The sequence below is a fragment of the Centroberyx gerrardi genome, chromosome 15 (genome assembly GCF_048128805.1).
Source record: "Centroberyx gerrardi isolate f3 chromosome 15, fCenGer3.hap1.cur.20231027, whole genome shotgun sequence".
Taxonomy (NCBI): domain Eukaryota; kingdom Metazoa; phylum Chordata; class Actinopteri; order Beryciformes; family Berycidae; genus Centroberyx; species Centroberyx gerrardi.
The window spans coordinates 29,868,529-29,894,166 of record NC_136011.1 but is presented as its reverse complement, the minus strand read 5'-3'; the positions used below and the strand labels follow the sequence as shown (position 1 = coordinate 29,894,166).

The window sequence follows — 25,638 nt, the reverse complement described above, 5'->3', positions numbered from 1 at the left end:
GTGCTTAAGGATGTTGGATCAGCATCAGAGCCCAACTGTGTCCACACTGATATCGTGCTTGTTGGCTGTGGTGGAATCCAAGTCAGGCCCAAATGCATTCACAACCTGAAGATGGAAGTGTACGGATGCACATTCAGTGTGCCTGCCTTAGTGGTTCCTGGGCAGAAAGATCAGTTGATTCTGGGCACAAATGTCATTAAACACCTCCTAAAGCAGTTCAAACAGTCTCCCCACTTCTGGCGAGTTCTGAGCAAACCAGAGTCTACAAACGCACCTGAGATAATGCAGTTCCTTAACATGTTGTCTGGCATCAACAGATGGAGGGGTGATACAATACCAGATTTCATTGGGACTGTCAAACTGGCGCAGGCAGTAACTCTTCTCCCAAAGCAAGAGCACCTGGTTTGGAGCAAGTTGCCTGCAGCCTCACCCCTTTCAGAAGGCAGTGCCATTCTGGTTGAGCCATCAAAAGCACAAACCCACAAGAAAGACATCATTGTCTGCAGGTCGGTAGCCTCCATGAACGGTGACAGATGGATCCCAGTCAGGATTTTGAACACCTCTGACAAGATCGTCACTTTAAAGCGTCACACCAAGGTGGCAGATGTGTCCACCTGCATAGCCATTGAGGACCTGGATATGACCCCTGAGCAAATGCCAGCCACAAAAGTCAGAGTGCAGAATCAGACAGTATGTGGTGAAGCGGCCAGCAGCCCCGGTCCCCCTCCTTGCCCCAGTTTTCATGACAGTCTACATAACCTGGGATTGGATGATCTGGATATTGATTCCTGTGAGGTGTCAGACCACTGGAAATCACAACTGCTGCAACTGATCCACAAGTATGAGGACGTCTTCTCAAGGAGTAAGCTTGATTGTGGGCTGGCTAAGGATTTTGTCCACCGCATCCATTTGTCTGATGAGCGGCCATTCAGACTCCCATACCGGCGTGTCCCACCAGGGCAGTACCACAAGCTCCGACAGGTTCTTACAGAGATGGAGGAACGTGAGATCATTCGCAAGTCCAACAGTTAGTGGGCATCCCCACTAGTGCTTGTATGGAAGAAGAATGGGGATCTCAGGATATGTGTGGACTACTGCTGGTTAAATGCACGCACAGTCAAGGATGCGCATCCTTTGCCCCACCAATCAGACTGTCTGGCAGCTTTGGGAGGTAACGCCATATTCAATGCCATGGATCTCACCTCTGGCTTCTATAACATCACCATGGCAAAGGAAGACAAAAAGCTGACAGCCTTCACCACACCTATGGGGCTCTATGAGTTCAATAGACTTCCTCAGGGCCTGTGCAACAGCCCTGCAAACTTCATGCGCCTCATGATGGGTATATTCGGTGACCAGAACTTCTTGACCCTGCTCTGTTACTTGGACGATGTGCTTGTGTATGCTCCCAACGAAGCTGAAGCCCTCAGGAGGCTTGAAAGAGTTTTCAGCAGGCTGCGTACACATGGATTAAAGCTGGCCCCCCAAAAATGTCAGCTACTCAGGAGAAGTGTGAGATTTTTGGGGCATGTTGTGGATGAAAACGGTGTGTCAACTGACCCTGATAAGGTCAAGGTCATTGCTTCCATAGCAGAGCCCGATCTTATGATGGAGGATGGCGTTACACCCTCTCAGAAGAAGATCAAGTCGTTCCTGGGCATGGTCATGTACTATCAACAGTTCATACACGATTGTTCCCGCATAGCCAAGCCACTGTTCGCACTGACCGCTGCACCAAAGGGAAAGAGAGGAAATGCACGAGGTGCTGCATTCAGGAAGTTACATCCAAATGATTGGAGAGAGGAGCATCGCAGCTCATTCGAACAGTTGAAAACTGCACTCCTGGAGTCTGTCATACTCGCGCATCCTGATTTCAGCCGACCATTCATTCTGTCTACAGATGCCTCTCAAGATGGCTTAGGTGCCGTATTATCTCAGGTCCAAGAGGGTGAAAGTAAAGCACACCCCATCGCCTTTGCCAGCAAGGCACTCACCCGTGCTCAGAGCAACTATCCTGCTCACCGCCTAGAGTTTTTGGCATTGAAGTGGTCTGTTTGCGACAAATTTAGCCATTGGCTAAAGGGACACACCTTCACTGTTGGACGGACAATAATCCGCTGACCTACATCCTCACAAAACCCGATGCGTGTGAACAGAGATGGGTAGCCAAGTTGTCACCATACAACTTCAGCATCAAGTACATACCTGGCAGTAAGAACATTGTTGCTGACGCCTTGAGCAGGCGGCCTTTTATCCAAAATCGTGTCTGCCAGAGGCTGATGAAGGAGTCATATGAAGTGCTGTTGGATGAGTCGCAGCAAGTCCAAGAGGGTATAGTCCAGGAGGTGTTCAGAGTCAGTACCAACCACCAGAGTGTTGAATGCCCACTTTCACCAGAGGACTTGGAGCGTCTCTCTCTGACCGATGGCGAAGTGTCTGCAGTCTTGGCGGGCCATGTCGAGTGGGATCAAGGTTCCAGGCAAAGGGTGGTCTCTTGGCTTGCTCAAGACCTGGAGAAGCTAGTCCCACCAGGTCAAGGCGCTCTGCCCGTCTTTTCACTCCAAGAGCTCCAGGATGAACAGAGAAGGGATGCCACACTGTCACAGGTCATCCAGTTTGTCACCCGTGGGAGACGGCCGTCAAGAAGAGAGAGAGCTGGACTGTCGTTAGAGGTGCTTAAAGCCCTGAAACAATGGCAGAAACTGAAAATGCTTGATGGCATTCTGTACAGAGTGTGTAAGGACTCACTAACTGGAAAAAAACGCCATCAGTACATGGCACCCTCCCCCTTGGTCAGCCATGTTCTGCATGGTGTCCATGATGATGCTGGCCATCAGGGTCAAAGCAGGACCTTGTACCTGGCAAGGCAGCGATTCTTCTGGGCTGATATGGAGCACGATGTCAGAGAATATGTGAAATGCTGCAAGTGCTGTGTTGTCAGCAAGACACTGGAACCTGAAGGAAGAGCCCAGCTTGAAAGTATCAAAACCACAAGCCCCTTAGAGCTGGTCTGTCTGGACTTCTGGTCCGCGGAGGATTCCAAGGGAAGGAGTGTGGATGTGTTGGTGGTGACAGACCATTTCACTAAAATGGCCCATGCCTTCAAATGCTCTGACCAGTCAGCAAAACAAGTCGCTCGTCAGCTGTGGGATAGATACTTTTGCGTCTACGGATTCCTGCAAAGAATCCATTCAGACCAGGGTGCAAATTTTGAAAGCCAGTTGATTCAGGAGCTGTTGCAGATCGCCGGCGTAAAAAAATCAAGAACAACACCTTATCATCCCATGGGGAATGGCCACACCGAGAGGTTCAACAGAACCTTAGGGAACATGGTCAGGGCTTTACCCCCCAGGGATAAGCAGAGATGGCCGCAGATGCTGCAGACGCTGACCTTTGCTTATAACTGTACAGCTCATGAGTCGACTGGGTATGCTCCCTTTTATCTAATGTATGGACGGATTCCCAGACTGCCAGTGGATGTTATGTTCCACAATGTGGAGAGAGACAATGACATCACAGACTATGACAGTTATGTCAAGAGAATGAGGGACGACCTCAAGGAAGCTCTCGCGTTTGCCCAAGTCAATGCTAATTCCAGCCAGCAGCGCCAGGCAGACATGTACAACAGGGGGACAAAGGGCACAGACATTGAAGAGGGAGATCAGGTTCTCTTAGCAAACAGGGGTGGACGTGGCCGCAGAAAACTAGCTGACAGGTGGGAGTCTACCCTCTACACAGTAGTCTCCAAAGACTCGAGGTGCCACACTTACCGCATCAGACACCACAACACTGGGCAAGAGAGAGTTGTCCATAGGAACCTGCTTTTGCAAGCCAACTTCTTGCCAGTGGAGGTGGATCACGAAACTGAGTCATCCTTTGACAGTGGTTCTGAACCAAGTCAAGAACAAAGTGGGGTAGATGGAAGCCTCCTGGTGACTGGATCTGAGTTTGACCGGTCAGAACGCACTGCCAGCTGGGTAGCAGAGACTACTTCCCCGGAAGACTCTCCAGAGAGAGAGCATACACCTCCTGACACCCCTCAAGTGCCCCTTGAAAATCCTGAACCAGCCATTCAGAAGCCACAGACAAGTGATAGTGTTAGGGTAGATGTAAGTGCTAATACTGAACCAGATGTTCATGTCGGAGAGAGTCAGAGGGCCAGAGATGAGACAGATCTTCGCACTGAAACAGACAAGGACAGCAGTAGTGAAGCAGAGACTAAGCACAGTGGAGAACGGATAAAACCAAGCAACAGTCACCCAGAGAGTCAAGCAGCCAAAGAAGAAACCACTGAGGTAGCCTTAAAACCTGACGGGCTATCACCAAGTGGTTCAGTGGGTCACATGAGGACAAGAGTAGGCAGGATGGTAAAGCCAGTTAACAGATTGATCCAGAACATGACACAGAGAAACACACAAGCAAGCAATCTGGTCAGTGAGTTTGCCAAAACTCTATTCATGTCGGTGTCACCCGGTTGTCATGTCATTAGGATAGTCCTAAGTTCACTGTGAATGTGCAGTCTTTTGAGTAAGCTCAAAGTTAGGGTAACGGTTATTTAATCATCAGTACAAGATTGTGTATAGGGCACTTTCTTCAGCAAGTGGATATTAGAAGTCTGGCCAACTTCTTTATGTCACTTTCCCTTTTAGCTGGGAGACGCTTATGTTGCACAGACATGTATGTTAGAGAATAATAAGCTATGCTAATGTTACTCAGGATTCAGCTATTAACCTATACTAGAGTAGTTTTGAGAAGTTCAAAGGGGAGTATGTAGCTGAGTCAATATGTTCATGTTATTTTTATTTTGGTGAACATTCTCAAAACTTGTCAAAATGCTTGTGTATCGCCAACTTTATATTGAATTAATATGTCTTAATAGTTCCGGTTTACCTATTGTAGCGGGGGGGGGGGGGGGCTTTAATTAGTGACACACAAAAGACGCATGAGTGACGTAGCTGCAAACTCCCGCCAAAAGTTGGATAGCTTTTGTGCTGGGGACTGTGAGAGAGCCTGCTACTGTGTGTGTGTGTGCTGATTGTGCCCCGTGTTGCTCTTATAGAGAATAAATGTGCAGATCCTGAAGCCTGGTGTGACTGGTATTCTTCAACCTGTGAGCAACCATTCTACAGCCGCTACACATAAAACAGTTCTCTCTTTGTAATCATTTTATTTTTTGCATGTAAAAAAATACAATACTTCCATAAGCATGAAATTATAAAAAAATAAAATACATGAATCTGTCAAATCATTATCCATATCTCTCATTTAACCTATTTCCTGTCTTAAAGCTTGAACTCTACCTCTGTTGCATTTTCAGTTTGTCACCCAAATCAAATCCCCTTTTATTTTGGGTCGGTTCAGTGCACTGCACTCTCATTTGTTACAATACAGTTTGATTTAGCCGTCTCTCCAGAAGACTAGCACAACTAAGACATTTTTGCATTTGCACTTAAGTAAGGAAAGAAAAAAACAAGGAAGAACAAAGCATAGCCAAAATAGATATATCTTGTTTGTCCACATAATAGTGGTTGTCACACATACATTGAACAGCAAAAAATCCCAAAATAACAACATACAAATCCTCCCCAAAACACACTTAAAATAGACAAAATGAATAAAGTAATATATTTTGAGTCATGGAAATACAAAATACAGTCAGTACATAAACTAGAATGCTGCAGATCACTGCAAAGAGAATTTCAATTGGCTCCATACTTGACTCCAAAAAAACAAACAAAAAAAAAAACATCCAAAGACAAATTTCAGCTAAATATAGACTCAGTGATCACAAACTGTCTATTGAAACTGGGCTCCATAAGAAACAATGGTTAGACAGAAGAAAAAGAGTCTGTGTCCAGTGTGGAACAGGAGAAGTTGAGACAGAAAATCACTTTCTCATCAACTGCCCAAAATACAAAGAAATTAGAGAAGAATTCTTCCCCAAATTCACCCAGAAAATCCCAAACTTCCACAACTTTCCAAATGACAGACAGCAAGATCTGCTTCAGTGTCAGACCAGTTTGACTTGTACACTGCATAGAACTGTAATGAGCATTTCATCACCTGTGTTACATCTTTACATGAGTTATGTGAATATGTTATATTTGTCGATTTGTCGAGAGTCTGTGTGTGTGTGTGTTCTGTGCATGTGAGCATTTCTGTGTGTGTGTGTGTGTGTGTGTGTGTGTGTGTGTGTGTGTGTGATCCTGTACAGAGTGAACTATCATCTCAGCAGCTGTCTTTAGTCAGCAGTGTGAGTGTTTCTCTCTCCCTCCTCTATCTGAAAAGAGACACTGAGGAACCAGACTCAAACTCAAACCCAGGATAGAGTGGTTCAGTGAATGTGGAGTGGAAGGTGTGGATGTGGATCAGTGTGTCAGAGGAAACTCTGTAGAAGGACAGAGAGCCAGCAGACCAGTCCAGATACACTGCTACTCTGTTAGAGACAGAGAAGAAGGGGGAAGATATGTCTGTTGATCTGTTATTGTGACAGGCAGAGTAATAATCACCAGAGCAGAGCAGACTCCAGGACTTTTCATTCCATCCAATCCTGCAGTCAACACCCCATCCTCTCCTACTGATTCCTCTGTAAGTCACTCCTATATGAACCGTTCCTTTCCACTCGATCTCCCAGTAACAGTGACCAGTCAGACCATTTCTACACAGCAGCTGTTCCCAGTAGTCAAATCTCTCTGGGTGATCAGGATATGGCTGCTTCTCTCTCACCTCTGTCACCTTTCTGTTGTCTTCAGACAGGAAGAGCTTTCTGTTTGCTGTGTTTGGGTCCAGTGTGAGTTCACAGGCATCTGATGAGAGAACAAGACTCAATACAGCAGCAACTTTATAATCTAACAGACCTGTTGAGTTTGACAATTCATGTTTTAATGCAGTTTCATGATGGCACATGATGTCAGCCATCATAATGAATGGATGTCACATACTGTGGTGTAGATGGGCTTTCCATCTCAACTGATGAATGTGTGTTGCTTTGTTTTCATGAATCAAACTAAATACACACTTACACTTCCTCACACCTGGTTTCAACCACTGCACTCCACCATGGTCCACACTGGGGAATAAACAAAGTCAGATTCTCTTTAATGATGGAAACATTAATAACCTTCCATATGAAGGATTTTCCATACAGCATCAGTCATATCTGCTGTTAAACATTACACAGTATTCCTGAGCTTCTCAGTGTGACAGAGGAAATGTGTGTGACTCTCAGCCTTCTAGCAGACGTTGCCTCTCCAGACCTGAGAGAGTCCAGTCTCCAGTGTGGATCCTCCAGTCCAGCAGAGAGCAGCTTCACTCCTGAGGCTCCTGGATGATTGTAGCTCAGGTCCAGCTCTCTCAGATGGGAGGGGTTGGAGCTCAGAGCTGAGGCCAGAGAAGCACAGCCTTCCTCTGTGAGCAGACAGCCTGCCAGCCTGCACACACACACACACACACACACACACACACACACACACACAACAAACAGTTACATATTGTTGCATTTTCTTCCAATGATAAAACGATAAAACAATATTGATAATTATCTTGTAAACTAGGTTACATTTTCCTCGATTTCCTCAATAACTTTCTATAACGACCACAGCAGAGTCTCTTAAAGTTATTTTCAACCTGGGCTTTATTTTCCTAGTTTTTTGCCATCATGACGATTGATTGTGTTCAAAATGTCTTCACTTCCTTCACTGTAGAGCTTTATGTATCTTCAGTTAGCTGGGAGCGCTGCTGTCCAATACACACACACAGCAAACACACTCTCCAACAGTTAAACCCAAAAAGTAATTTCAACACAATAACTCTCACACTGCAGTTACACGTCTTTAGATAGTTGTGACTGAATAATTATCAGTTATAACAGTCTGTTTGATAGTTTTTTAGCGTTGCTCACACACTTTTCTACTGCATTCAGGTCATATTGGAAGAAGCAGAGGAACGGGCTTTCATTGCTGTTTCGTTATTCTTATTTAAAGATTATATAAGGTTATAGTGTTGAAAAATAAGACTAAAATAGGATATCACACCCGTTTGTTGTCTGTTTCATTAATTTTTTTTAGTTATATTCTGGCAATAAAGAAGCATTTTAAATGAAAGTTGACTGATCTATTCAACTTTTATTCAGGAGCAAAATTATCCTTTTAACCTTGACAGCAATAGTGAATTTACATATTGTAATAAAACTCGATATTGCCTATAAAGTTCTAACATTTTCAGCCATACCACCCAGCACTAATAGTTTATTTATAGTTTATTCTTGAGGATTGCTTTACGTACAGTTACATGTTGGATTTTCTCATTCTTACACTTCCCTGAAATTAATTATGATAATACCAAAACTGTAATTAGCAACAGTAATTGTAATTGTCAACAACAAATATTAACAGTTGACCCAGAGATCGGGTTTGTGTTTTCATTTCAGTTCTCGACTCAATCAGAATCTGACATGTTCTTTACTTTAGGTTTCACCAACAGAGGCAGTAAGGAGAGGAAATAATGAAATATTCTCACAGAGGCTAGAAAGTAGAGCTGAATGTTGGTTTCTCTGCTGGATTCAAAAATCACATGAACAGGAAAATCCTACAGAGGTCAGGTATTTTCACTGACATTAATGTGCATGTAAAGCAGAATTTAAATGGTCTGTTGAACAGTAACAGTGATCTGACCTGAGAGTCTCCAGTCTACAGTGTGGACTCTCCAGTCCAGCAGAGAGCAGCTTCAGTCCTGAATCCTGCAGGTCGTTGTTACTCAGGTCCAGCTCTCTCAGACTAGAGGACTGGGAGCTGAGAACTGAGGCCAGAGCTTCACAGCTTCTCTCTGACAGCTGACAGCCGCTCAGCCTGAAGGAGAATTAGTGATGAAGACAAACAAGAACTTTGAAAATATTTTTTCTCTCCTGTATATAAGATCACATCATATATTGAATCTATTCAGTTTTCTATGTACTTACACAGATTTATTGGAGGCTTTGACCACTGGCAGCAGCCTCAGAAGAGCCTCCTCTGAAGCAGAGTATTTCTTCAGGTCAAACACGTCCAGCTCTTCTTCTGATGACAGTAAGATGAAGACCAGAGCCGACCACTGAGCAGGGGAGAGTCTGGCTGTGGAGAGACTTCCTGATCTCAGGTGCTGTTGGATCTCCTCCACTAGAGAACGGTCATTCATCTCATTCAGACAGTGGAACAGATTGATGCTTCTCTCTGGAGACGGATTCTTCTTTATCTTCTCCTTGATGTACTGCACTGTTTTCTGATTGGTCTTTGAGCTACTTCCTGTCTGTGTCAGCAGGCCTCGTAGGAGAGTCTGATTGGTCTGCAGTGAAAGACCCAGGAGGAAGCGGAGGAACAAGTCCAGGTGTCCATTTGGACTCTGTAAGGCCGCGTCCACAGCACTCTGGTAGAGGTGTTTTAGTTCAGATTTGTCTCTGAATAGTGTAGACCACCAGGATGTTGATTGTGGTTCTGACAGCAGATTGACACCAGAGTCGATGAATGAGACGATGACATGAACAGCAGCCAGAAACTCCTGAATGCTCAGATGGACAAAGCAGAAGACCTGGTCCTGGTACAGCCCACGCTCCTCTTTAAAGATCTGTGTGAACACTCCTGAGTACACTGAGGCTGCTCTGATATCAATGCCACACTCTGTCAGGTCGGCTTCATAGAAGATCAGGTTGCCTTTCTCCAGCTGCTCAAAAGCCAGTTTTCCCAGAGAGAGAATCATCTTCCTGCTCTCTGTAGTCCAGAGTGGATCTGTCTCAGCTCTCCCATGATACTTGACATTTCCTTGTTTGGACTGAACCACCAGGAGGTGGATGTACATCTCAGTCAGGGTCTTGGGCAGGTCTCCTCTCTCACTGGTTTTCAACACATGGTCCAGAACTGTAGCAGAGATCCAGCAGAAGACTGGGATGTGGCACATGATGTGGAGGCTTCGTGAAGTCTTGATGTGGGAGATGATTCTGCTGGTCTGCTCCTCATCTCTGAATCTCTTCCTGAAGTACTCCTCCTTCTGTGGGTCAGTGAAGCCTCTCACCTCTGTCACCATGTCAACGCACTCAGGAGGGATCTGATTGGCCGCTGCAGGTCGTGTGGTTATCCAGAGGCGAGCGGAGGGAAGCAGTTTCCCCTTGATGAGGTTTGTCAGCAGCACGTCCACTGAGGTCGACTCTGTAACATCAGTCAGGATCTCGTTGTTCTGGAAGTCTAGAGGAAGTCGACACTCATCCAGACCGTCAAAGATGAACACAACCTGGAACTTGTCAAACCTGCAGATTCCTGCTTCTTTGGTCTCAGTAAAGAAGTGATGAAGAAGTTCCACCAAGCTGTACTTTTTCCCTTTCAGCAGATTCAGCTCTCGGAAAGTGAACGGAAATGTGAACTGTATATCCTGGTTGGCTTTGTCTTCAGCCCAGTCCAGAGTGAACTTCTGTGTTAAGACTGTTTTCCCAATGCCAGCCACTCCCTTTGTCATCAATGTTCTGGTTGGTTTCTCTCTTCCAGGTAAGAGTTTAAAGATGTCTTCACATTTGATTGTTGTTTCTGGTCTCGCTGGTTTCCTGGATGCTGCTTCAATCTGTCTGACCTCATGTTCATCATTGACCTCTCCACTCCCTCCCTCTGTGATGTGAAGCTCTGTGTAGATCTGATTCAGAAGTGTTGGGTTTCCTGCTTTAACAATCCCCTCAAACAAACACTGAGACTTCTCCTTCAGATCGGATTTGAATTCACGTTGGCAGATGGCAGCAAGAGTTTCTGAATGAACAAAGAACAAATAACGTCAGTGAGTGGATGTTTCAGTAAACATGAGAAATGTGAACATTTCTTGGTAATGTATATATATCTCCACTCCATGGCATCTATTCAGCTCATCACCGGTGAGTGGACAAACAGGTGACTAGGGATGGGACGGTATATCAAAATTCAATATATTGAATTGATATATAACATGAAAATGTGACAATATCTATCATGGGGCAAAAAAAATGAATTGTGAAATTAGCTACATTTTATTCTGCTGTAGTAATCACAAATGATCCGGCTTGACCATCACAATTTTTACAAGCTGTCCATTGAAATTATATTATTTGCAGTTTGTAATGACATTTTTAAATTGTTGTTTACATTCTAGCAGCCAATGGCATCGCTAGAAAGATTTGTGTCTCAGAAATAAACATAAATCTGCACAGTCAGACTTTGTTGTCATTGACCTTTTATTTATTATATTGTATCATGGTTGTATTGAATCGTGAACTCCATATCACGTATCGAATCGTATCGTGAGATAAGCAGATCGTCCCATCACTAGTCCTGACTGTGTGCAGCTCAATATGAATGTGTGTATTACACTCACATTAACAAATTAATAATTTTACCAGATTATCCACAGGGATTGTGCTCATTTACCTTTCAACCTGAATTGAATAGGTTTCATTTGGCAAATGTTTAGATTCACAGCAGAGTTTTGAAATACTTCCCATTTTCCACCATCTCCCCTCTCCATCATGTTAAACCTGTTAAAAGCCTCTTACTGCTCTGCAGAGAGTCAGCCAGCTCCTCCTGCTTCATTCTCCTCAGGAACTGCAGTGTGATCTGCAGAAAAGCCTTTCTGCTGCTCCTCCTCTGCTCTTCCTCCTCACCGTCCACCTCCTCATCCTCCCTCTGCCTCTCTAAGCATTCTGGGTAATCTAGACTCAGAGCCCTCTTGAATCTTTTCAGCTCGTTCTTCACAAAGGTGAAGATGTTCTCCTCAAGCAGCTGGAACAGAATAATATATGAATTAAACTTTATTACTAAAATTGTTGAACACAACATCAGATCCATCATAGACTGAAAGCCCGCTGGTCTAAAGAGTGCAGCATGGAGACTGAATGTTTGTTTTGCATTTCACTTGTTGGTGAAGTAAAAGGTGTTGTTGTACATTTACACACCATAAATATGGAGTCCAGATCTGTTTGATGCTCCTGGGCAGACTGACCACTGGGAACCTCTGACCTCTCCTGGTGGAGTCTGTGGAAAAAACAAAACATGAGACATTAGGTCATAGGTCATATTAGGTCATATTATGGCATACACACACACAGGTTCTACAGTTATGGACACATGAAGGAATAGTTCACCCACAAATGAAAATGTGTCATTATCTCCTCACCCTCATGTCAGTTGAGACACTGGTGAAGTTTGTATGTCAATATAACACACAGTGAGCTAGCTGGTGCAGCTTCGTAGCAGCCTTCTCCAAAACAACTGGAGTGAATGGAGACCGTTTCTTTACACTTCCAAAAAGGTAAAAAAAAAATAAAAAAAGACATAAAATGACTCCAGAGCAATCCAAGTGTTCTGAAGCTAAATGATTGCACTGTGGGTCCAAAAGTCCAATATTCACCTCATTATCTCAAGATCACAAGACCTGGAGCTCCGGTTGCTCTACAGCGATCTGGTGGAAGAGTCCTGCTGCCTTCATGTGCTCATCATCAGCTCGTACTTCTGAGTTTTACAGTCGTGAATCCAACTTGTCTGTTTTTAGTTGAAATGATACATCTATCTTCCGATGCTTTACTAGGTCACATCATCAGTGATTATGAAAATTAAAACAAAAGTAGGTTGTCCACATTAAAATATTGTAACTCTAAGTGACGCAATATTTTTATAATGAGGAAAAAAACAAAAAGTGCTACAATTGCCCCGGATCTCCCCTACTCAGCAACTTTAGACCAGTATCTGATCTACCATTTCTAAGCAAAATTTTAGAGAAGATTGTTTTTAAACAATTGAATGATTTTCTAAATCATAAAGACGCCCTAGAAAACTTTCAATCTGGCTTTCGTACCTATCATAGCACCGAGATGGCTTTAGTAAAAGTTGTAAATGACCTCAGGTGCAATCTGGATGCCAATAAACTTACTTACTTTTTAGTTTGTACATGCTCCCACTGGGTAGGACCATCAGGAGACACAGAATGAATTTTCATAGCTATGCAGACGATACTCAGCTGTACATACAGTATGTACGGTATCTCCAGACGATACAAGCCCCATTGATGTTCTTTTTAATTTTAGATATCAAGGCATGGAAGTGCCTTTTTTACAACTGAACCAGGATAAAACAGAAGTACTAGTTATTGGGGAAAAGACTCAGAGAGAGAAACTGACTACTAAGCTCCAATCCATAGCATTAACTCCTAGTCAGCATGTGAGAAACTTAGGTGTCATATTTGATTCTGATTTTAACTTCATGGCTCACATTAGGAATGTTGTTAAGACTTCCTATTATCATCTTAAGAATATTACTAGGGTACGACCTTTTCTCTCCCAGGCTGACACTGAGAGGTTGATGCACGCATTTATTACCAGCAGGCTTGACTACTGTAATGGTCTCCTAACCGGTATTCCCAAAAAAGCAACAAGCTAACTACAGTTACTACAGAACTCAGCTGCTAGACTGTTAACTAAGACCAGGAGAAGAGCACATAATACCCCAGTTCTTAAGTCTCTGCACTGGTTACCTATTCATTTCCTCATTGATTTTAAGGTTCTTTTACTGGTCTTCAAATGTCTCTGGTACCTGTTTACATGTCAGAAATGCTGCTAAGATACAAACCATCTAGATCCCTCAGGTCTTTTAACTGTTCCTAAATTCAGAACTAGGACTCATGGTGAGGCTTTTAGCCACTATGGTCCGAGCCGGTGGAGCAGCCTCCCAGAGGAGCTAAGGATACAGTGTGGACACTTTTAATGTTTTTATTTTAATCTCATATATATTGTTTATTTTTATTTAAAATGTTAATGTTCCCATTTTATTCTACTCTGATATACATTGTCTGTTATAAATGTTTTTTATGAGCTCTCTCCCTCTTTTTGGATGTTTTATTCCACTGCATTTTTATCTGTGTTGTGAAGCACTTGGAGCTGCATTTGCTTGCATGAAATGTGCTATACAAATAAAGTTTGATTGATTGATTGATACTTGAACAGTTTTTCAGAAAAGCTCTGATCCATAAATAGGTCAAAGATGCAGACTGTTTACATTGGAAAACACAGAAGATCAAAGCTCCTCACCACACAGGAGTGTTTACTGGCTAACAGTGTGAAGGACCAGACCAATTTTACATCTCATCACTGAGAGTCTGACGGCAACAAACCCATCTGATTTTATCATCAGTTTAAATGTTTACCTTTTATCAATAGAGTGGTGTCCATGTTTGAAGTCAAGAGGACGACCCTTAGACCGGTCACTCTTCATGGACACACAGCTGGGTACAGGAGAGTCTGGTCTGTCCTGCTGGATCCTGATAGAAACACAGGATGGACAAAGCAGAGCTGATGGTAGGAAACAGTCAGACAGACCGGCTTTTGACCAGCAGGCTGACAGTTGCTGGAGAGAAAATGAGAAACACTCTTCCCTCCCTCCACAACTTCCTCCATAGTTCCTTTAGACAAGAAACTGAAGCTCCAAAGTGTTCTGGTGGAGTTCTTAGTGTCTAACAGTAACAGACTGGTTATACTGGGCAGCTCCCAGTGTCTAACAGTAACAGACTGGTTATACTGGGCAGCTCCCAGTGTCTAACAGTAACAGACTGGTTATACTGGGCAGCTCCCAGTGTCTAACAGTAACAGACTGGTTATACTGGGCAGCTCCCAGTGTCTAACAGTAACAGACCGGTTATACTGGGCAGCTCCCAGTGTCTAACAGTAACAGACTGGTTATACTGGGCAGCTCCCAGTGTCTAACAGTAACAGACTGGTTATACTGGGCAGCTCCCAGGTGTGAATATATTACTGTGTGTATGTGAAGAAGAGCGATGCTGAAAAACAGCATGCATAAAGTCAGTAAACCTTCTCTACATTAATAGTTAAAACATGAATACAGGAACATTTTAATGCTAGGAACAACTTACTTCTTTTCAGAAGAATGCTGTTCATCTTTAAAATCAATAAAGTCTTCCTTTGACCGGTCGCTCTTCATGGACACACAGCTGGGTTGAGGAGAGTCTGGTCTCTCCTGCTGGATCCTGGTAGACAGAGAAGAAGAACACTAAGGCAGGAAATTCACTTTTTAGTGAAGCAGCCACAGCAGCAGGTGGATACCCAGAAACTACCAGCTAGGTCTGAACACAACAAGTATCAGCTCACCAAAATAATAATAATAATAATAATAATAATAATAATAATAATAATAATAATAAAGTTGTCCTCTTCCTACTGAATGATTTCTCTCCTCCTGCCATTTGCTCTCTAAATAAAATCTCACACCTTAACTCTTATCCTGCTCTCTGCTCTTTGAAAGTTTGAATGGCATTGCTAACTTCACTGATGCAAGCTGCATTTATGTCCTAAAAAGTGCATGAAAGAATAATAATAACTAGAAAAGTTTAGATCTTCTGAAGAGTTTTTTGTAAGTGTGCTTGCTTCAGCATGACAGGTTCAACAGCTGAATTTATTAACTGAGTTAATCTTTTAAAGTTGTTTACAAATTTCTGACTCTCCTACATTAAACTCTATAGATAAATATGTAGCAATAATAGTTTGTTTGTTTATTTATATAGTCCTTTATCATAAGAATGTCTCAAAGGACTGTACAGAGAATGAGCCTAACTAGATCTAATAACATCAGGATCAAAGTCCAAACAGTGTCTGATATCAGAGTCCAATCTGAAGTCTGTGTCAGAGAATCAGGAAGTAGTTTTATGATGCGTCTGTCAGACGGTGAAATTTAACCTCATCATCTACAGTGAACTAAAGAGCAGCTTTCCTGCTCTGAGTAAAACAGGATTAAAAACTTTACAACAAATAAACAAGGAACTTAGAGGAAAAAAGTAACACATCCAACAATAAAAGGATGGCAGAGTATTCACTTTTCACTTTCATTTATTAGCACACACACAAAAATGCTGACGTGTTTCCGCCTGTACAGCCTTCATCAGAACATATAAAAACAAGCTCAGGGTGTATATATCTCTACTAGATAATCTCAACAGGTGAATGTAATGAAGATAATTCATCAGGAACCAATCCTATTAAGTGAGTGGCATCATAACATCACACAAAGTGTAAAAACTTCCTGAAGACAACTCAAGCAGCACTAGTGGAACACAGCGACATCACAAGTGACACTTTGATACACAGAAAACAAGACGCTCCAAACAATTCAATGCAGTTAAAGTCTATAATTAGTGGCACTATGGTTATTTATAGAAAGCACTCGATGTTAAAATCATCATTTAGTCCGTTGGGGATCGTTGTATTTAGGGACCAAATCCAAAACATTTCCCTTTGTTTCTGGTTAAACTCTCCAGTCAAGTCTGTTTTGGTTGATGTGCACTTCTACCTCCACTCTTAACAAATCAACATGTTCAGGACGTTAAAACACAAACACTGATGTGTTCACAAACTGTCACAAAGTGTTTTATGTTTCCAACCCAAACAGTGAGTTTCACAAACAGAGGCTTATTCTGTCTGATCGTCTTATTACAGTTAAATCAATCAACAGTAAGAGTTAACGGGTTGAAGAATAAAACTCTAGAAACTGTAATGTAAAGTGTTTGTTACAATACCTTTTCATGTTGGAAACTAGAAGGCACTCGGAGAGCGCAGACCTCCGCCAAGGTTCGTGCTGTTATTGCTTGTTCGTGAGTCGGATCCGGATCCGCTCCAAAATGTAACGGGTTCTTCCTCGGCCCATGCTACACCCTTCCACCAAGTTTCATGAAAATCGGGCCGGTAGTTTTTCCGTAATCCTGCTAACAGACAAACAAACAAACAAACAAACAAACAAACAAACAAACAAACGGCACCTAAAACATAATCTCTTTGGCGAGGTAATAACCTGCTGCCACGCTGGTAAGAGAAAGTGAAACTAGACTGCTGGACTGATACTGTGGGGGAGGGAGGGAGGGAGAGAGAGAGAGAGAGAGAGAGAGAGAGAGAGAGAGAGAGAGACTAATCATTAAACAAAGATTTGATTCCCGTCTCATCAGGAAATATCTGTGTCACACTGGTAAAAATATTTAAAGACCCCATGAAACAGAATCTTTACTTCCTTGATTTGATGCAGTTACTGTTGAAACAGGATGTAGGGGCGGGACATCATGCAGTGAGGGATCAATCAAAAGTCTAAACCAATGGGAGATCAGTTAGGGAGAGAGAGGCAGTTTTATTTGATAGAAGGGGTTGAGGGGCGGGACAAAAATCTGTGATGTTTTATTGGTTTTTATTTCCGCCTCCTGCTGCAGCATGACGTCACCATTAAAGATGCTCTGTGTTCCAGGAAGGAAAAGGAATGGGAGTTCATTTCATGGGGATTTTAAATGTTGGTACAACAGTAATCAGTCTCATAAAATCAGCCATGAATTTGGAATTTTAATAAGTTATTAAAATATCCAAATGTTAATGGTAAATTAATTAGGATAGTATGTTAAGATGACTAAATATATTTGTCCTATCACTTTCATTAGAAGGGTTGAAGGTTTGTGATTCCTGAACAGCAGAGGATGGCTTCAATAAATTAACAAGAGGAGAGATACTGTGCAACAGTGAATTACATTTATTATACTAGTAATGTATCAAATCAATACAATATCAATACAGTTCAATCAATACAGTACAATCATATATCAATATCAATACAATCATCTCTCAAAATCAATACAGTTCAAGTATAATCAGGTAAAACGGTAAGAGTCACAATAATAATACTAATTCTAAAATAACAACAGGGAGTGTGCATGTCTAGTCTAGTTTATTTGTATAGTCCCTCATCACAAGCATGTCTCAAAGGGCTTTACATATTCATATACAGTATATGTCATATACATACTACATCATATATATATATATATGTATATATATATATATATATGTATATATCTACACACATCATATACGTTACATACTTCATATACATACTACACATCATTTTACTAGATTATATACATTATATACGATACTACACAAACACAGCATGTATTTGGACTGTGGGAGGAAACACACGCAAACACGGGAGAACATGCAAACTCCACACAGAAAGGACCGGGGTAGAGATTCGAACCCACAACCTTTTTGCTGTGAGGCAACAGTACTAACACTGTGCTGCCCTAGCCCCATGTGTGTGTGTGGGGGAAGCGCTGTGTGTGTGTGTGTGTGTGTGTGTGTGTGTGTGTATGCATACACACCCAAAGCAAGGAGTAACAGTAATAGTATTAATAAACAATGATAATCAGGTTGTACAGTATTAGTTGGTCTGCTGTGTTGTGGACTGTTTCCATGACGACTTCACACCTACAGCTCCAAAACAACTTACTGCTGGTTGCCATCGGCAACGCAACAAAATCCATCCCTGAAAATCCAAACACAAGAAAGCCTGATGAAGAAAGAATAAACAAGATGAAGAAAGAAAACTGTGTTAAAGAAAGAAAAAGTTCATTACAGAAAGAAAATGTAAACATGTTTTCCCACAACAAGATGCATCGTCCTCCGAGTTTCATCAGAATCAGAGCGGTGGTGGAGCAGTTATGGCCTTTCAGAGTAAAAAAAAAGACGTTTAATCAAATTGTCCCCATTTGGCCAATCAGTGATGTCATTTTTTAATCGCTGGAACACAATGTGAAGATGCATCATCACTCCAAATGTCATCAACATCAGACCAGCAGTGTCTGAGATATCATCTGAGATATCATCTGAGATACCATTTGAGATATCATCTGAGATATCATCTGAGATACCATTTGAGATACCATCTGAGATGTCATCTGAGATATCATCTGCGATATCATCTGAGATATCATCTGAGATATCATCTGAGATATCATCTGCGATATCATCTGAGATATCATCTGAGATATCATCTGAGATATCATCTGAACTATCATCTGAGATATCATCTGAGATACCATCTGAGATATATATATAATAATTTGTAGCGTTTGTTTTCTCTTGCTGTTTGGAAGCTTCGTCTCTTTGCTTCTCATCCAGCTGTTAGAAACAGTTTGATTTAGCCAGTTAACATGAAGGGCTTCTTTCCAAAATGTTCCATATTCATAACGGAAATATCACGTCACAAATTACTCAGAATAATCTTGTAATCAACACATTAAAAGAGCATTATTTACAGCCTCTATAGACACCAGGAGGAATTACGACAACATGGACGGTGGCCTGGAATGGACATGAATAATAAAATCAGAGCTAACTAATCATAGCAGAAATGTAGTGAAGAGCTAATATATCACCATGTTAAATACTGGAATCAATAAACTGCTTTGGCATTTGATTTTTTGGGTGGAGAATGAGGCTTTTCCGCCTTCGTAGCTCAGATAAAGTTTGAACATAATTAACCAAAACAATATGAACGAGTTACAGACAGAAAACTCATAAACTGCAGACATATGAACACGAACGTCTTGTTGTATATTTTGCTGCTGATGCAGTCGATGTTTTGTTGCCTTCAGCAGCTCAGTCTGTTTCCTGCTGAGGTCGTCTGGTTTTGGACCGCTGAATGAAAACTTCTCTGTTGCCTTAAATCTCTCTTCCTCTTTCTCTCTCTCTCTCTCTTCCTCTTTCTCTCTCTCTTCCTCTTTCTCTCTCTCTCTCTCTCTCTCTCTCTCTCTCTCTCCGTCTGTCTGGATAAAACTGTAACTTGTGTGTTTTTCTACAAACCGTCTGGCTGTAAATGAATCTCAGCTTGTGTTCAGTACCTGGAAACCCAATGATTCTCTTTGTTCCATTGACTTACAGTGGAGCCATGAATCTGTCTCATTGATTTACATTGGAACTAAGTTAGTTTTGGTCCCATTGACTTACAACAGTCAATTTTGCTCCATTGACTTACAATAGCACTAAGTCTGTCCCATTAACCTGCAGTGAAACTAAGAATCTGTCCCATTGATATACAGTGGAACTATAAATCTCTGCCTTTGACTTACAGTGGAATTGAAAGTGTCTTTGTCCCATTCATTTTCATCTCCCTTCCATTGCTTATAGTAGAACTAAGAATTTGTCCCATTGACTTACAATGGAACAAAAAAAAAAGTGAACTACGATCATTTTTCTTCCAGTGACTCAAGGGAAGTAAGATCTTTTTTATCCCATTGACTTGCAGTAGAGTCCTCCCTGTTCCATTGACTTACAATGGAATAAATATCTTTGTCCCTTTAACTCACAGTTAAAAATCTGTTTTTAGTTCCGACTTTAACTTTCAACAGTTATGTCTGTTCCATTGACTTATAATGGAACTAAAAACCTTTTGCCATTGATTTACAGCAGAATTCTGATTCTCTTTGTTCCATTGACTTACAATGGAAGTCAGAATCTTTTCCAATTGACTACGATGGTTGTGTCTTCTTCAGGAAATCCAGCTGGTTTTTCAATATTTCTGCACTTTATAGATTCAAACCGACAGCTGGTGGCGCTAAAGGCCTTGGTGTGATGTCACAGGTGGCTTCTGGGTAATGGAGTCCATTCAGAATCACTGTTTACTCAACATGAATGTCAGTCTGACTCAAACTTAAAGCTTCTGTCAGTTTCTTCAGTACTGTATCTCCTGTCTGTCTGCTGGGGAAAATAAAGTTTTTACACCTGCAATGTGTTCGTCCTTAACTTTATAATCTGTATAATAACGGAATACAAGTTTATACCAATTAAAATTTTTAGCACCTGTCTGTCTCTTCTTCTGTGGTGTTCATAGCAGTTCAGAACACATGAAGAAACAGCTGAATATGAGCATCAGTCCAGACTTCATTTTGTTCTGCTAGGCTTTCTGTCTCCTTCTACCCATAATCCCTTGCATTTTTGGATCCTTTCCTGTAGTTAGTTGAATTACATTCTCAACTCTGGTCATTTGTGAGAGTTTTGGTTCAAACCTCCTCTGAGTCTGAATCACCAGTGTTTCCGGTGTAATTTCTGAGATTAATTAATAGATTGGAAAAATCTTATTTTTGGCAAGGAGCCATGTTGCTTCACTTTGCAAAGTAGGATCAATAAACCTGGCATCAAGTTTACTTATCTAGATAGTGAAATTAATGAAGTTGATTGGTTATGATGAAGTTGATGAAATTTCTGAATTTAATCTCAGAAAAAAAAATTCTCGCAAATTTTGGAGTTTTTTTACTCACACATTGCTGAGTTTTTTCTTGCAAATTTCGGAGTTTTTTTCCTAGCAAATTATTTTTTTCTCAAAATATTACCCCACTCCGCTCAGCTTCAGTAAAAAAAATTAAAAAAATCATCTACAATGGCCCTGATACGCCATCGTACTAAACATTTAACCATTTGAAAGGAAAATAAGTAGCGAAATGCAAGTTTGAGAAAGTAACTAATTGATTCCATAACTTGAAAATCTCACCCGTTTCGAATGCTCGTTACCACAAAAAAAGGAATCTGAGCACTGTAACGTGTCACATAGTAACGCGTTACCCCGAACACTGTGGCTCACGTGCTGCTGTCAGAGGTTTGGACATTTCTACAAGAGAAACAAACAGAGAGACTCGGGATGAGCGGCTCGTTCCAGCAGCAGGGGAAGTTCAGACCGTCGGTTCAAATCCCAGCCGGGTGGAAATGTTACAGACAGACAACACTGTGTTGGGGCTGAACACATGACCACACACTTTAATGCAGCGCCTGAATTGGACCAGAAAAGGTGCCAGTACCCTAATTCAGCAGCTGCATGACATGAGCATCGCATGTGTCTTGGACATATTTATATTTATACGCATATCTTAGTAATATATCCCACTTCAAATGTATTAATGCATTTCATTACATACAAATATAATATTGCATATATGCTACAATAAAACCAACTGAAAATCAAACAAGACTGCAGTCAGTTTAGCTGCAGAACAACTAGTCCTAACATACCTTGCCATTTAAAAAAAATCAACACAGAAAAATGTGCTGGGTTAGTGCTGTAATAATATCAGAGACAGATTACATCAGAGGAAGATTACATCAGAGGAAGATTACATCAGAGGAAGATTACATCAGAGAAAGATTACATACTTACAAGCATACGGAAGACTGATGCAAATAGACAGAGGCCAATATTGTCTTTATATAACTGACGGACAGAGCTGTCTGTGGTTTTTGGAGGTAGTGGCAACAAAGCAATATTGACCTTTTGTTGTTGACAGTCATGATATAAGAAAACTAGCATTATGTAACTTTTTATTCCTCCTTGGCGCAGTAACATAGTTTTCATTTGTGCTTGCACATCCTCTATTTTCTTTTCTCTCTCTATCGGCACCTGACCAGTAGTGCTGATTGGACATATTGGCGTTTGATTACCATGAATTTCTTCATGATTGACAGATTTGACACTTTAACGGCCCTGTGCTCCACTGACTGCTCTGCTCCATCAGATCAAGTGAAGAGGCATCACTCTGCTCACAATATAAATGTATTTATTTTTTCTACACAATTAATATCATTCCAGTGTCGTTTTGCCCACAAAGTCCTGCATCAGAATGTAAGCCATATTCTTTACAATCTGCCTTTGCGGGACAAAACGTCAGTAGAATGGTTTTAATATTGCAGAACACGTAATGACAAGAGGCTATTTAATTTAGTCCAGAGTGACACCTCTTCACTTGATCGATGCAGCTTTGTTTTCGGCTGCAGTTTGACTCCCCGTGTGAGCGGAGCTGCCTTCAGTCTGCAGGATGCTGTCTGCTGAACTGAAGCCTGTCAGGTCTATGGCGCACTTTTATCATACGGAGAAACTCTCCATTCAACTAACACGCACCAGGAGGAGGCGGTACGGAGTAAGAAGTAAGGGTACTCATGTGGACACAATTCAGAAGTGCCGGTATGCAATAAGAAGTAAGGGTACTCATGTGGACACAATTCAGAAGTGCCGGTATGCAATAAGAAGTAAAGGTACTCATGTGGACAAAATTCAGAAGTGCCGGTATGCAATAAGAAGTAAGGGTAGTCATGTGGACAAAAATAAGAAGTGCCGGTACTCAGTTCTCAGTCATTTCAGGCACTGCTTTAATGGTAAAATACTTCCAACAGGTTTTAAATCGTGACAAAACACCAGAAGTCAGTGAACCTTCCCCAGCTGGAACAGTTTCTTGGTGCGTCAGCTTCCGGGTCAGAGGGGGAATCGAACCTGTGACTTCCTGTCTGCAGACGGATCCGGAGTCTGTGTTGATGAAGCCTTCACGCCGCCGAGCCGCTTCACATCACAAACTCTTCTCTGACACGTGTTCAGGCTTCACTCTGGATGTCGGCTTTGAAAACAAAACTAGAACTTGTGGGTTGAAACGGGCTCGAACCCAAAACCTCCACACCGTCCTGCGACCTGCGACCCCGCTGACCCGCTGAGTCCAACTGCAGCTTAGCTTCTTCTCTGAGGGATTTTCAGTCTGGATCTTAGCTTTCAGAATCTACTTTAAACTGGGGCTTGAACCCAAAACCTCCCAGCTGTGTGCCGGGTCTGAACCGCTCAGTCTCTCTGCAGCTGAACCTTTTCTCTGAGAGATTTTCACTTTTTACTCTGGATGCCGACTATCAAAATAACTACAAGATCTGAACTGAGGATTGAACCCAGAACCTGCTGACAGTTTGTCCAACAGCCTTTCCTTATCTTGTTTTTATTTCTTTGTTTTTATGCACTTGTCTTTCCTTTGTGTTGCTTTGGATCTTTGTTGTTTGTTTTACCTGTTTTTTATGCACTTATTACTCTGTAGCACTTTGAGATTTATTTGTAATGAAAAGTGCAATACAAATAAAATTAATAATTTGTATTATTAACAGTCATATTTAGCTACAGAGTCAGGGGAAACACCTACGATCTCTTTTACAAAACTCTTCCAGTGTCACATGCATGTAATACAGAAACTGGACTTCATATCTTTGTATATTTCCTCTTCTACACTTGTCCTTTAGTTCAGATGTAGAAATGATCAGAAAACTCTCATTTAAATCAGTGTGAGGAAAGACTCAACCAAACAAAAGCAGGTGATGCAGAAGGTCAGAAATAAAACCAAATCATGAAATATTCAGTGTGAGGAACTGGATCCAGGAGCTGAACAGACCGGATCAGTTTACTGGACAGCAGCTTCAGTTTCTCTTCTTTACCGTTTCAGTCTCAACAGTTTTGGACTCACATTTCATCACTGCTGGGAAAACCTCGTATCTCCAAAATATCAACTTTCCAGGAAAAACTGCCTTGTTTTCAACTTTTCATTTTTGATCCCCAGAGGTGTGACGCTTCGCTCGAGTCCCAAGTCAGTCTCAAGTCTTGAGGCACAAGTCTCAAGTCTAAATGTAGATTACCAAGTCAAGTCCAAGTCATTAATGCCAAGTCTCAAGTCTAAATGTAGAACAGCAAGTCAAGTCAGAACAAATCAAGAGTCCAGTATCAATTTAATATCTTAAAGAAAACTAAATATCTAGGACTTTTCAATGCAATATGGTTTTAATAGGATAAAAACTTGGTAAGAGCATCATGAGTTTGATTTCTAGAATCAGTTTCTGTGGATTTAAACCCAACTTCTGTCAGGTTATTAGTCAGCAGACACCTGAAGGGTTTGGACCACACTTCTCTCTACTAAAGCGTTCCAACATGAGATGATGTCAGGAGTCGTAATGATGTGTTTTTGGAATAAAACTGTTGTATGAAGTTCTGCTGAAAAGCAGAATCAAACAGAATCAAACAATCTTTTCTTAACATGTTTAAAGTGACATTGATTCGGCTCCTGTAAGAATGCAGGAAGTGTTTTACATTTGTTTTGGAATCTCATTCAAAGAAATTTTGGTCGGATATTTTGGATTTTATCCAAATCCATTTCTTCATTTCTTCTTTTTGATTTAAGGATGTTTTCTTTGGTGTGTTTGATGTCAACAAAGAATATGAAGGAGAATATTTTATAATAAATCTTATTTTTTTACTTGGCTCTAAACCATTTTTCCTTGTATTCAAGTACAATACTCTAATAAGTGGAAACCTCCAGGACTGAAGTGGACCTGTGTGATGTCACAGGACCGGAGCGGGTGCTGTGTGTGACCCGGTGCTCAGGTAAAGCTCAGGTAAACCAATCAACTGTTCAGTAGACCGAGGTAGGAATATTAATCTGATGATAACACACTGATGGTTACATGATTTGTCACAGCTGCACCTTTTTGCAGAGTAAATGTGTTGAACTGCCGAAGTTTAAAAGATTATCTTCTGGTTCTTCTTCTCTCTCTGTTTCTCTGGTGTTCTTCCTCTCTGCCCGGTGATGACATCACCAAAACCCCACAGAACAAAACCAGCGCTTCATAAAACAAGTCAGATTTAATTCAAGTCATAACAGGCCTTTAAAATAGAGAAAGACTCTTAAATACAAACCGTCCCCAAAAGCTCTGCCTCCGACAGATCAGTCAACATGATGTGATGGAAACGTTCAGTCAGACCAAGAAGGTAAAACCAACAAAACAAAACAAAACAAAACAAAACAAAACAAAACAAAACAAAACAAAAGCTAAAAGACGGAGAGAAACCAAATGAAACTAAAATAAAACACACAGGTTTTAAAGGTGAGAGTTTCACTTCACGTCTCTCCACTCGTCTTCCGTCCGTCCGTCCGGAAACACTGTTACCACGGCAACAGCTGTCCTGACAACCCTGTGCGTTCTGATGCCATGCCGGGGTGTGT

At 41.6% G+C, this 25,638-nt stretch overlaps 2 protein-coding genes and 1 long non-coding RNA gene across 3 annotated transcripts in view; 1 reads left to right on the top strand and 2 right to left on the bottom strand.

Annotated features, from left to right (window-relative positions):
• LOC144542369 (uncharacterized) overlaps positions 1 to 16,856 on the bottom strand; it is a 96,556-nt gene extending 79,700 nt beyond the window's left edge. Inside the window, exons 1-3 of the mRNA XM_078288869.1 lie at positions 16,558 to 16,856; positions 14,902 to 15,015; positions 14,179 to 14,292 (exon numbers count right to left, since the gene is read on the bottom strand). Coding sequence (XP_078144995.1) covers positions 14,179 to 14,292; positions 14,902 to 15,015; positions 16,558 to 16,565 — 236 coding nt within the window. The 5' untranslated portion in view covers positions 16,566 to 16,856. The remainder of the gene's footprint in view (positions 1 to 14,178; positions 14,293 to 14,901; positions 15,016 to 16,557) is intronic.
• Positions 1 to 25,638, top strand: part of LOC144542372 (uncharacterized) — a 221,900-nt gene that overhangs the window by 192,097 nt on the left and 4,165 nt on the right. The gene's annotated exons all lie outside the window — the stretch shown is intronic.
• Positions 25,259 to 25,638, bottom strand: part of abhd12 (abhydrolase domain containing 12, lysophospholipase) — a 25,775-nt gene continuing 25,395 nt past the window's right edge. Inside the window, 1 exon segment of the mRNA XM_078288874.1 lies at positions 25,259 to 25,638. This exon segment is cut by the window's right edge and continues 251 nt beyond it. The gene's annotated coding sequence lies outside the window, so the exon portion shown is untranslated.